The sequence below is a fragment of the Cygnus olor genome, chromosome 10, assembly GCF_009769625.2.
Source record: "Cygnus olor isolate bCygOlo1 chromosome 10, bCygOlo1.pri.v2, whole genome shotgun sequence".
NCBI lineage: Eukaryota > Metazoa > Chordata > Aves > Anseriformes > Anatidae > Cygnus > Cygnus olor.
In genome coordinates, this window is record NC_049178.1 from 265,032 (window position 1) to 278,961 (window position 13,930).

The 13,930-nt window shown below is 34.4% G+C and overlaps 1 protein-coding gene across 6 annotated transcripts in view; it reads left to right on the plus strand.

Moving 5' to 3' along the window:
- The window catches only part of ARHGEF3 (Rho guanine nucleotide exchange factor 3), a 125,561-nt gene extending 111,713 nt beyond the window's left edge, over positions 1 to 13,848 (plus strand). For all 6 annotated transcript variants that reach the window (XM_040569021.1, XM_040569022.1, XM_040569023.1 and 3 more), the window contains 8 exons: positions 4,011 to 4,181; positions 6,164 to 6,226; positions 6,600 to 6,696; positions 6,790 to 6,866; positions 8,623 to 8,880; positions 10,391 to 10,561; positions 10,789 to 10,975; positions 11,961 to 13,848. In XM_040569021.1, coding sequence (XP_040424955.1) covers positions 4,011 to 4,181; positions 6,164 to 6,226; positions 6,600 to 6,696; positions 6,790 to 6,866; positions 8,623 to 8,880; positions 10,391 to 10,561; positions 10,789 to 10,975; positions 11,961 to 12,307 — 1,371 coding nt within the window. In that variant the 3' untranslated portion in view covers positions 12,308 to 13,848. The remainder of the gene's footprint in view (positions 1 to 4,010; positions 4,182 to 6,163; positions 6,227 to 6,599; positions 6,697 to 6,789; positions 6,867 to 8,622; positions 8,881 to 10,390; positions 10,562 to 10,788; positions 10,976 to 11,960) is intronic.
- The last annotated feature ends 82 nt before the right edge of the window (positions 13,849 to 13,930 follow it).

Here is a 13,930-nt window from a genome sequence, read left to right on the forward strand (position 1 = left end):
TTTGACTATTTGTAGTTACTATGTTTCTGTCACATAGAGCACTGTAGACTAACAGATAATTGTTAGCTTCATCCCTGACAGTGTCTGTCTGTGTATCTGCAGGTTACCAGATGCTAAGCATCCACCTGGAAAAACACTTTTTTTCATAGTAGTATTTTCATTCTGCATCGAGCAAGACTAATGATAATGATGATCTGCTTTTTTCTGTTTGGTCTTATTCACAGCCGTGCTGTTAGGCTTAAAAGCTGAAAATAGGATCAGAAAACAAACTCCAGCTGATGAGAAAAATTAAGTCTGGCTAGCTTCCTCTGCAACTTCAATTTTCATCAGTGTGTCTTGAATTTAAATAGGGAGTCCAAATTATTTTTATCTTGCCTAGACACACCACAAATTTCTAAAAATTCTTAAGAAAATACATTCGACATCAGTTCTGAATGCTGTGACTTTGATCTGTAGTCCACCTCTCCCAGTACATAAAGCTGTTTGCTTTAGTGCAGCTGAAATTAAGATTTGTTAACTGTAGGAGTTGAACATCAGTAACACATAGACCCTTTATAGTAATCATCTGGTAATAGCCAGTGGAAGTTATTGCAGTCAGATAAATACAGTAAATAAAACCAGGAGTAGTGGCCTGATTCTTCCCCATCTTCTCTAATTTTTGGAATTATATGAAAATTTTAATGATCCTAGACTCTAATGGGCATCATTTTTAACCACTATGCTGGGCATGTTGGTTTTTGTCTGTTTGACATTTCTACAATTCCTTTGTAGGATTCTATCATGTGACTTTTTTTTAATCCCTCAAGGCAAGTGCAAACAAAAGATTACCACCACAGTACCTTTAAATTTGTTTTTAAAAATTGCTAGCTGAACTTAAATTTAGGTCTGAAGACCACTAAATTGGTATGCATCTGTTTATTTGGAAAAAAAATATGGGTGAAGTATTAGAAACGAGATGGTTACAATGATGTCGTACATTTGTCTTAACATATCAGTATTTTATTGTATAATTTATTTGGTGGATTTTTTAAATGAGGCTTATACAACAGCTTTACATCTTCTTTCTATTGTCAGTTACAGCCTTGGAGATTCAGATCTGTTTGACTTTTGAGTGACAAAGCATTAATTTTAGCATTAAATAGTATTTCCCTGGTGATGCATTAGTTTCTCTTCACAGCTTTACGAGTCAATTTCTAGAACATCTTATGAAAAGCAGTGGAAGATGTTAAAGTAAGCTTGTTGAAGTGTGTGATTCCCTTCCTAACTAGATTTCCATGTACCAAGTTAAGTCAGTAAGTCAGGCAACAAGACAAAGAGACCACAGCCTCTTGATGCGAAATTTTTCCTTGTTGTTAAAAACATCTCCAAACATTTCTGTCCTTTTCCACTAATAAATATTCTTAATCCAATATATCTTACTAATACAAAGCAAGGTACATTTTGTGTGATAATTGAAAGGCTCAAGTATGAGAGAAATCAATCAAATATAGGATATTTACTGTGCCCAGGTAACAGAGATGATAGGTAAGCAAGCAGGACTTTGGGGAGTTTGGTTTTCTGCCAAGTCTCAGCCCTTTTTTTTCACCTTCTGTGCAAAGGAACACAATATAGTGCTGTGCAGAATGGTATCAAGCATTCTCATGCAGTGTAGAGAAATATTACTTTCAGTGGATATGAGAACTTACTTTTCTCAACACGCTCTATGGAGTTTATTTGCTATTATGGGGTGCATACCATTTTATAACATGATGTATGACATTTTGTTAAAAGGTTTCAAGATCAAGGCATTTATTTTAAAGATCAGTCCGTCTGGTGCCTTCTCACTATAGTTATTTTCTTCATTCAGCATGAAACATTCCGTTAAAAATCACTAGCACAAAAAAGCAGCTATATACTGGAGGGTATATATGGGAATGCGTGGAGAAGGGCACTCCACCTTGGTCATGCAATGACAACTGTTCTGCTTGGCTGCATTTTCACGGTTGGTGATTTGTGGATGGACGTCTGGCTCTTTCTCCCTAATCTTTCCATTTGCATGTGAAAATAACGGGTTCCATGATTCTTCATTATAACAAGTATAAATTAAGCATGCAGTTTTCACGTGTGTTTCTTTATCTTCTTAAATCTTGAAGGGAGACTAGCACCTGATTTGCAAAGTTCTGGAAGGTTGGTGTATATATATGTGTGTGTGTGTGAGCTTCTTTTTTAGCGGTTTTGTCAATTCCAAGCTCAAAATCACTTCTGTTATGTTTTTTTTTTTAAAGGCGTAATTTTTATTTATATCATGTCTTCAGATAATTTAAAAACACTGTATTTTTAGGCATTGCTAGCATTTCACTGGCTGTTACCTTCAGAGGAGAATTTCAAGTATTGTGCTTTGTATATACTGCTTTCAACATGGAAATGAAGAGAATTTATTTTATTTTAAATATTCTTGCCCATGGCAATTGAAAGATGATTGTGTTACATAAGGCAGGTTTTAAATAACATCAAAAATGTAGAGTATTTCAACAATTTGGAATACTTCAGATATTTCAGAGCTAAGACCTCAAAAAAAAGTCTCTAATTTTAACAAAACAAGAAAGGAATCTTTTAAAAATAACACAGTGAGAGCATAAAGTATTCATCCATAGCCTGAACTCTTTCTAAGAGTCTGCAGGCAAATTAAACACTCAGATGTCTCACTTAAAATTAGACTTTGTTTTTAATGAAGATTACAACCAACCACGTAACAGATAAAGAGATGCTAGTACGCGTCATCTCAATAGAGGCTCCAAAAATATTAATAAATATGCTACCATAGTTTCAGTACTAGCATTTCATAGTTTGCTCTCTGCGCTGATGGAATTTAAAGAAAATGTGTCAAATACAAAGAAATAAAGAGGAGGAAGTGGTATGAAAGGAACCTGGCTTGCCATTCATCACAGACATTAAAATCTGAATATTAACATACTTTTTCCTTAAAGATAATGTGATTGTTCTTCTCTTTTCAGTCAGATACCCATTTCACACCTTTCCATGTGAATTAGTTTCTTGGTCTTATGATTCATCTGAGGAGGCAGGAAGTTACCGGTTTAAAGGTTTTCTTCATGTATGAAAATCAGTTTGGTCAGGTAGAGCATCAAAGCACTAAAATTTGTATCCTGCTTATATACATATCTGGAATGGTGATACCAATTGAATCTTTCATGATTCTGACAGCCTACAAAAAAATTAAAATATTACCATCAAGTAGCAAGATACTAAGGTATGTACTAACAGCAGCCTCACTTTATGAACCTTCTTTCTGCCCAACTGAGAAATCATTTATTTTTTAAATCGTTAATTAGTGTTTGATGTAATATTTTTTTTAATCTGATATCCTTGAGGTAAGACCTATTGCATCTCAGTCCAACCATCTTTGAGCAATCCCTTCCCCCCAAAAACAAACAAACCCAACAATACTGTGATAAAAACAGGTTGGACTTCCAGTTGAAACACGAGATGATAGGCTTATCCAGCAATTTATGCTGTCGTAGCTTTTGGGAGCTTCTGTGTAAAAGTTTTCTTTCTTTCACAACAAGCAAGAAAATATTCACACTAATTTTTGTCTCTAAAAATTGCATTCTAAATTTTCTAAGAATTAGGGATGTAATGAGATGGATCTGTGCTATGCATGAATAATTCATGTCTGACTGTTTACTGAATTGAAACTTCGTTTGATCAGTCATGTTGATATGTTGTACCATTCTGCCATGATCCCTATAGTTCATTCTTGTTGCATGGTATATGAATGTATTGTGTAGTTTTAACCATGTTGAGAACAGGATATGGACAGAGTTCACTGCAGGAATGGAAATATTGGCATTACAGAAAGATGTATTAAAATAATCACATTCCCAGTACTAAACATTGCTGTTAAGTCACAGAATTATTTAGAGATGGTTGAACTTTGTATATAACTCCTTCCGAAAAAACACACAGTGTGAATCTGATGTAACAACAGAAAATATTTTTCTTTGTATTTCCAGCGTTCTATAAGTTTCCGTAGTGACAGTCGCCCAGATCTGTTCAGTCCACGGCCATGGTCTCGAAGTATGCCGCCTGCTAACACAAAGCGTAGAGACAGCAAACTGTGGAGTGAGACCTTTGATGTTTGTGTCAATCACATGCTTACATCTAAAGAAATCAAGCGTCAAGAGGTATATTTCTTAACATAAGTCTTATGGTCAAAAGTCTTTGTTAAAGCATGGAGTGAGAAATAATGGTAGACATAAAGATAGCACTTGAAGCTTTCTTGAAATTAAAGAGAAGACCACCATCTCCACTAGAAGCAGAATTCCATCCCTATGAATTATAATTCAGCCTTAATTAGACTGATACATTCTTTCTTAAAACCAGCCCATCATATTTCCGTAATAAGTATAAAGTTACTGAGATATATGATACTCTGGCTGCTTACGTGTACGTGCTCTTTATGACAGTTTCTGCAGGGATGGTTGATATTTTGTTGTTCATTTTGTTGTTCTGATAATGATTGTGAGCATGCTATTTCAAGTACAGGTATTTATCATGTGATACCTACGCTCAGAATAGCATAATAATTTTCCCTGTAGGAAAATACTGTTTTTGAGGTAATCTTCAGTGCTAGAAAGACAAAATACTAATCAACAATGTATCTTGCAAGCAAAAAAATGAGTGTTAGTCTAAATGTGTTGCACAAGACAAAATCTAAATATTCTATGTTATAGCCAATGACAAAGCTCCCACTGAAATCAGCAGAAGGAAAAGTCCATTGTAATGACTAGGTTGAACTGTTTTGTCTTGACAGAAACCGTTACGGCCAAGTGAGGTAGCCAAGAAGTGGAAATTCTGAATCATAAGCTTATTGGTACATTATAGATCCATTTGCACAGAAATACTTCAGGGTCTTGTTGCTATGTTAGATATATTATCAACGATGAAGGGCTACTGCCTTTAAACTACTGGAAGCTTATGTATCAAGGGTTTATTATTAAGTTCTACGCAAATTTATAGTGCATATAGTGCAATTTATCAGAAAAGTTTGTAACATCCTCTCCCAAAATATTTCAGGGACTGAAAGTCATAAACCAAATAATAGTAACATCAGGCATTTCTTTCACAGATTTTAATGCTGTATAAATATTCATCAGAAATAACTTTGAAAATTGACTACTTCAAAGGCAGCTTATTGAAAACTCAGCTGTAGAAACTGTTTGCATAGCCTAACATTCTTTACTGTCTTGGGGCAGAAGCCAGGACCTTCCACAGAACCCAGATAAATGAGCTGTATTCAAGGGAGTTTCTGTGCGAGGGTTCTGCTTTGTGTTCTGCATGCCTCAGCACAGTATCTGAACCACTTCCAGGCATGCGCTGTCAGTTACCTCACACTATGGCAGGCCTTCCGTGCATGCATATTATCAAGCTAGGAGAATCTGCAGTAGCTGAAGATGTTCTTCCATGATTTATGAGGTTTTAAAGCCTTAACTGTAATGTTAATTCTAACTGACCAAAATGCTGTTAACTTTTCATGTACCCCGGTTTAGAATGAAATCATGTAATAAGTAAATACAATGCTGTTCTGGTAAACTAGTGAGTTAGTGTGGTTATTTTTAATCTGCCAGCTTTAAAGTCTTAACTCTGCTTCGAGAGAAGTATGTAACAGCAGACAGTTAAGTATAGCTCAGCATTCATAACAAAATAATGAACCGCTATCAAAATAAAAGTGCTCACAACCAAAGAAATGTTTTAAAGATCTATCTTTTGACCTACTAGACTACCCAGAACTCTTACTACTCATGTGTTATACGAAACACAACAGTCCTATGCCACCAGTTGCATGAATGGCATTTTTTAAACTAAAGACATAGTTGAGTCATAATATCATGCTGAAGATAGCCCCCCCATCTAGAAGCACATCTGAAAAAAAATTACTTCTGTGGCTATTTCAGATAAGCTTTTTATGAGCAATCTGATACAGCTATTTTTAAAGATTCTGCATGTGATTATGTAGCTATGGAATTAAGGCTTATTTTCTTTCTGCAACTAGATTTAGCAGATATTCTGCTACATGGTATCAAGACAGCTGTTCAGAATATAATATCAATTTTTAAAATTGAGTAAAGATTAAATAAAGATTATTTATATTTGTTTCTTTTTATAGGCTATCTTTGAACTCTCCCAGGGAGAGGAAGACTTGATAGAAGATCTGAAGTTAGCAAAAAAGGTTTGCTTTAAAAGAAAAGGGGGGGAGGGGGGGAGGGTTGGGGAGGCAAGGTTAGGGGTATGAGGCAAAATAGCAGTATTCAGTTGTTTGTCTCTTTTAAAATAATCCCTCCTTTTTACAATGCTGAAATGGTAAGAGGAGAAAAAAACACTCAAAACATACTTCTGTTTCCCTGTTCTTTCTGAAAAACTTAAATGTGGTACTTTAATTATTCAAAAGATGTTAAATGGCTAGCTTAAGATATGCTTCTGAAACTTTAAAATATTCTCAGCAGTAGGTCTATTTTTACTTATGGGGAGCTTTAAGTGCTATCACTAATTTTACAGCTGCCAGTCATATATTAATTACAGAGCTCTTGTTTTTTTGTCTTCAGGCTTATCATGACCCAATGCTTAAACTTTCCATAATGACAGAACAAGAGCTGAACCAAATTTTTGGAACACTGGACTCCCTAATTCCTCTACATGAAGGTAAAACTCAATCTTTGCTGTGTTATTACAAGTAGTTTTATAGTTATTTGGTTCATGAAGTGATGTTTCTCTTCTATTTTTAATCATGATCAGATCTTCTTAGGCGGCTTCAAGAAGTCAGGAAATCTGATGGATCAACAGAACACGTTGGCCATATCCTTGTGGGTTGGGTAAGACAGATTTTAAATCAATCTTGGGACTTAGTTTGGACCTGCAACATAGTATTAACTATTATTTATTTAAAATTTACAGTAGTATTTACAATTTCCATATCTAAAATAACATTTCAAGAATATATTCTCAAAGTATTTTTGAAAGGTAAAGGCAACTGTTTAGAGACATAATGAAACATTTTCTCTTTTGGGGGATTTTCTTTGAAAAATGATTGATTTAGGCTAGGATGTGATTTTAAAAGCTCTTGTTATTTAGGATATGAACGCTACTTAACATTCTTCAAATAAAAATCAAGAGTCAGGCTCTATTTATCTGATGTAGATCACTTAAGAATCTGCCCTGATTTGTACCCTTATTTTCAAGGGAAATGAAGTTTGAACAGTCACATTGTGTAAAGGCCCGATACAGTCATTTTTGAGTATCTTTCTGTTCCAGTCAAGGTGATAGATAGTCATTAGTGCTGTCAAAGATATTAATTTCCTAGAAGTTTGTTAAAATAAGGCAGACAGAAGAAAAAGTTGGTAGGTTTGTCCTTCACTGCATAACAGAGACACTGAAAAACAGGTTTTGTTAGTTTTGCTGATACAATTGCTCATTATATGAATAGAGAGCTCTTATTTAAGATATTATTACTTAAATTTAGCAGGAAAAGAGGCTGAAAATTTTTGCGGGATTAGGTAATAATAGATGTTTAGCAGCTCTGTGTGAAACACTGGTGTATTGTAAACATGAGCAACATGATCACTACAATAGTTAATGGTAAACTGTTAAGTATCAAATATGATCTCTAGTTTTCTTTGCATAAGTTAATTTTATTTTTGTTATGTTTGAACACCAGTGAACTTCTCCCGGTCCAAATATCTGAGATTATTTTCCTTTGTAGAAGATTTTACATATAATTGCATGTAAATACACCAGTATATGTAAATAGCTATATTGTTTTAACCAACATTAAGCTAGCTTTTTTTTTCTTTTCTCACGTTTAAGGCACAGTTCTGTCATCTTAGTTTGGTCAAGATTTTTGAGGGCAATATAGAGAAGTATGACAATAAAGATTACAAGGTCATCTCAATCAGATACCAGATATTCAATTAGCTATTCCTTTAACAAATAAAGCTTGTGTAAGTTAGTAGGAATAAACGCTATGTTGCTCATTGCCCTATACAATTGCTGTTTTTCTTAGGAGTTGTACAAATCACTGCTTTGTTTACAAGCCCATGTTAATTGTATTTTAATCACAAAATGTCCTGCAGGGAGATGGAAGAAACATATTTGTCTTAGAGAGTAAATCCAATTGCATAGAGATGCTTCCATACTATGTTCCAGTCAAACAGCAAGATCTATATCAGATCACCTTATTGTTTATCTAAAACAGACCAGGTTTGCGGGTGCTCATTTCTAAGCTTTTGTTACAATTAGTAGTTAAAATCAGACTTCTGTGTTCTAGTACTGTCTGTAATAAGTAGTTCTCAATCATTCAGTCACACATATAGTTAATGTTTTGGAATAATGTAGGGGATCTCTAGGAACTGAAGGATTAGCTAGACCTTCTGAATAATTTAGAGAATGAACAAGGCCATCAGAGGATCACTGGAAACCTTATATATGTTGGAAGCATTATCATCAACAAACTGTGGATAAACCTCCAGATACTGACTCTCAGTATCAGTTTTGACATTCTGAATCAGTTGGAAATTTCCATATAGCAAATGGCTTCTTTTCAGTTGTTGAATAATTTATTCCTTCCCTCAGCTCCCATGCCTAAACTCCTATGATAGCTACTGCAGCAATCAAGTAGCAGCCAAAGCCTTACTGGATCACAAGAAACAAGATCACAGAGTGCAAGATTTCCTGCAACGCTGCTTAGAGTCTCCTTTTAGTCGCAAACTGGACCTTTGGAATTTCCTTGACATCCCAAGAAGCCGTTTGGTTAAATACCCATTACTGCTCAGAGAGATTTTGAGACACACACCAAATGATCATCCAGATCAACAGCACCTTGAAGAAGCTGTGAGTTGCTGGATTTTTTTTAATTATTATTTTTTAGATGTACAGCACTTTATGCATATTAATTATGGTATACTCTGTAAACTATGGAAATGTTAAGACATGAACAACTGCAACTAGTATATGAAACCTCTAGTTCCCCTCCCCAGTTAAATCCTGTTTCAGTAGGAAAGTAATACGAAAAAACCAAGAGGGTAGTGGTGGTATTGTGTGGCATGTTGTGTCCACAGCTCTCGTCTGATTCTTGTCCATTTTATATTTATTTCTTTCAATGTTGCTTTCCGTTCTAATCTAAGTTGGGTAATGTAGAGATTTCTTATAGGTTTTAAGTGATGTAGATGAGTTAACTCCCTGGTTTGAGTGCTTACATAACTTTTGAATCCAGATTAGCTATCATCTGCTGAAATTGGTTTCATTTTTATTTTAAAATTCTGAATAGGGTTGTATTGCCTGAAGTAAAACCAGAGTATTAAATCCAAAGCTTTAAAACTTCTTATTAATGGAAATGGACCTGATTCAGATACTTTGAATGGTTTCTGAATTTTCTGTTCTTTCCCATATATAGATATACTCCTGTAATACATAAACAAGTGCACACATGCAAACATCCATCTGGGAGTAAATGAATTTACTGTAGCTGATTTGTTTGAAATGCACTTCTAAATTAATGAATAAATGAATATCATCAGTAGCCTTTTGAATGGTGTTTGAAGACAAGTAAACTCCATGAATATTTTGAGGACAAAATTTATGATTTGCCTAGACTTGCATATTTTTTAGATTTTCATATTTCTGCTGAGAAATGATAGCCTTGGTTTTTTTTTTTTTTTTTTTTGGAAAATGTATATTTTGAAACACATGTACCTGACCACTGTTGGTTGGCTATTACTTCCCCAAATTTCTTGCCTGCAGTGTAAATTCAAAGCTTGGATACTCACGGTTCCATGTAATTTATAAAGTGTATTTTTCCCCGTGAGTATTCTTTTAAGCACCCCCCCCAAAACAAAACAAAACAAAAAAACAACCAACCAAACAAAAACAAACAAAAAACCACTTGTAAGTAGCTCAGAGTTCTTCTGCTTATTAATAAGGTTTGTTTTTCTACATAATGTCTGGTAAGAAAGCATTTGAAATATTTTTAAGATCTTGTGGTATTTGTAATGGGTAATTGTTTAATAAAATATAATTGGGATATTTCTTGTGATATCTCAATAGTGTTATGTAGCTTTGTGGTACTCCGTTTCAGTAGAATGCTGTTTATCTTTGAAATGATATATTTCATAAATCATATATTAAGAAACAGAAATTACTATTCACACACTGTAGTCTGCTTAATTCTGTTGCTAATATTAATTCTCTTACAGACTGGTGTGCATAAAATTCAGGAAAAACTTATTCAGGAAAAAATCAGGAAAAATTATTTTGTTGCAGCTACAATTCACGTTATGAAGAAATACCTCTGAATGTCAGACTGTACAATTAAAGTTCACATGTCTTCATTGTTTTTCTGTAGATAAACATAATTCAGGGTATAGTGGCTGAAATTAACATAAAGACTGGTGAATCTGAATGCCAATACTACAAAGAAAGACTTATTTATCTTGAAGAAGGCCAAAGGGATTCATTGATTGATAATTCACGTGTTCTATGTTGTCATGGTGAACTGAAGAACAACAGGGGAGTGGTAAGGAAAACTATTTTGTTATAAATAGCTCTTCAAGATACCTTCATGTTGCATAATGGCAAAAAGTTGTGTAAAGAAATATCACTCTTTACTTTAACTTTTCTTTTTACTTAGCTTTAGAAAGCACAAGGTTATAACATACTAGAGATTAAATAAATCTGGTTTAATGATATTCTAAAAAAAAAAATATAATGCTTTATTATTTATATATATATATTTTTTAACAGAAACTGCACGTCTTCCTCTTCCAAGAAGTCTTGGTGATTACTCGAACTATCACCCATAATGAACAGCTCTGCTACCAACTGTATCGACAGCCAATTCCAGTAAGGGATCTTCTGCTAGAGGAATTGCAAGATGGAGAGGTGCGATTGGGTGGATCCATACGTGGTGCATTTAGCAACAATGAGAGAAGTATGAAAACATCTTTATTTGCTCATATGGGATCGTTATAACTTTAAGATACCTACTAATGAGAAGTGTTTATTGCCATGTTTTCTCTAAAATCCCCATCGTCTACATCCAAAATCTTGATTCTTATTTTAAACTGGTTTATGATATTGTAACTTACTTCTTTTAGATTGTTTCTCAAAGTCCACTATATTGATAATGGGATTTCTCCCCACAACTGCTTCTGTACTGAATTGGGAAGGGAAGAAGTATGTAGAATGTAGTGCCAAAACCACAAAGTTATAAGCAAGTCTGTTTTGAAATGTTAAGATAAGCTTTAGTCTTTATGACTTCTCTTTTATTACAGAGACACTTACTGCTACTCTGTAACGAAATCTTTCAACTGGCAGATAATCAATGTAGTGCTCGTTGTAAAGACTGCAGCTATTCTCATTAATGCCAGGAGGTTAAAGTTAATGGCCTCCTAAGTAAGCATATTATGGAGATACTTGTTTCATTGCAAGAGTCCTTTGAATTTCACCAATCTTGTGAAAACTTCAGATTTTTTTTGGTGTGTATTCACTTTATTTGTGAACTGAATTGGAAGAGATAAGGTAGTCTCCAGCTGACACAGGGCACAGTATTCAGTGAAGGCTCTGGATATCTGCTTTGCAGAGAAGTAGGAGGAGAGACTTTGAAGTGTGGGAGGAACTTCATCTTGCCGATTCACTTAAAGGTTTACAGGTAGTTTAATGCATGGCAGAACCAAAATTGTTTAATCTAGCAATAAGAAATTATTAGAAGTGCTTGTGTTGTTCTGTGTTCTTGCCCCACAGAAGATGGAGATACCCAGGCTCTTCTCTCTGGTCTGACATAGTATTGCCAAGAAATCCAAACTTTGACCATAAGTCAAACATTTTGCTGATTTGTTATTTTAATATACTATAATCTATTACAAAATCCATTCAACCAAAGCATTCAGCATTTTGCTATATATTGTTTCTTTCAGTCAAAAACTTCTTTAGAGTCAGCTTCAAACATGGATCTCAAAGCCAGTCTCACTCACTGCAAGCCAATGACTCCTTCAACAAACAGCAGTGGCTTAATTGTATCCGGCAGGCCAAAGAAAAAGTCACGTGTGCAGGAAAAGCTGGAGTGCTGAACTCAGAAGCACATTTTATTTTGTCACCAAATGGAAGCAGGGTATCCCAGGGAGAAACCACACTTGAGCAAATGGACCAATCAGACAGTGAGTCAGACTGTAGTATGGACACCAGTGAGATCAGCATCGACTGTGACCGTATGGAACAGACAAACTCTTGTGAAAATGAAAAACAAATAGAAACCAATGTTTGACAAAAACTTACAGTTCATGGAACAAAACCTGTGTCTTACCTGTACAGTATTTGCATTCCATACATGGAACCATTTGGAGAAGCACTTTTCAAATATTTTTTGTGACAATGTCAATGCAGCCCTTCTTGTATAGTACTTGTCTAAGTGTAGTACTGTAACTGCCGATTTATGTAAGCTGGAATCTTCTGCAACTCGCACCCTGTGGTTATATTCCATAAACATGATGAATGAAAGAGGTACTTGACCAGTTATTCTCAATGTCCTGCTGTAAACAGAGTCTCTCAACTACTGTTTGTATGTGCATTATGTAAAGAATCTTTCATAATTTTTAAGTACTGTATTTGTCCTTTAAGGGGGCAGCTGAAGATACGTACTTAATATGAACTTTCAGGATGGTATTGAGATAATAAATTTTCACAAAGGCATAGAAGAAGGAAAAAATAGCTTCTTGGACAAAAAAGAAAAGTCTTGTAATAGCCATTCTGAGCTCCTGTGGTTTTAAATCAATAAGAACTAAAAAGAGTGAGCCATGTGACTCTTTAGGGACTAATTTTTCAAAGTGAAGCACTCTACTAAGATTCATCAACTAAACATAAAAATCTGGTAAGTCGAAGTGGTCAGCGTAGTGCTATGGTTTACTTATCAAAGCACATCGTGCTAAAAAAAAAAAAAGTCAGCTGAAAAGCAAACAAACAAAAAATCCCACCACAGCACAACCTCCACAGCCAGCACTGAATTAAATGAAATGCTGAGAATACTGGGTATTTGTAAATAAGCTGGTAGTTTGCTTTCAGTGCCATACATATATATGTATCTATTATCCCAAATAGGATAAGAGTGAAAAAAGCTTCTGCTTGTGAATAGGCCCTCTTCAGCATTTTGCACTCCACTGCCCTCCACTGTTGGTTTTAAATACCACTTAAACTGATGTTAAAAACCTTTTAAGTTTCTGTAAATGTCTGTTTACATGTTTTTTTTAAAGTAACTAACAATTTTATATAAATGGTGCTCTACAAATACCCTATGGGATTATGTAGAGAAAGTTTAAACAAAAAGGGAATTACTTTTCCTTTAGGATATATTCTATCCCCTATATTTTTGTCAAATTTTATTTTTGTTGCATTTAATTTCATGCTGTAATTGGAAATGTCACTGTTTTCTGGTGGCTGATTTAGTCTACTCATCATGATGAGAAGCAGATGAGTCACTTAAAAATGCAGTCTAAAACACTCAGTTGAACATCCTCTAACTCTTCAGATATCCATGGGTAATATTTTATTTCTTTGTATAAGAAATAATGCCCATGATGAATGATAGCTGATACATTAATAAATTTAAATGATCTTTGCTATTACACAAAGTACCTGTGCAAAATATTCATACCAACAAAAGTAGAACTAAGTTATTGCCAAAAATGTTTATTCTGCAAGTTTACAGAAAATAGTAAATATCAAGTATCTTACATATATATACTGATGTACAGCACAGAAATCAGTGTGGCAAGATTATAAGCAATATAAAACAAGGTATTTTTATTTTTTTAAAAGTCACTTTTACCCTGTAGAAAATATTTCTGTATTTATAGTTTTTCAAAAAAGTCATTTTTTTTCTGTTTCAGGCTTT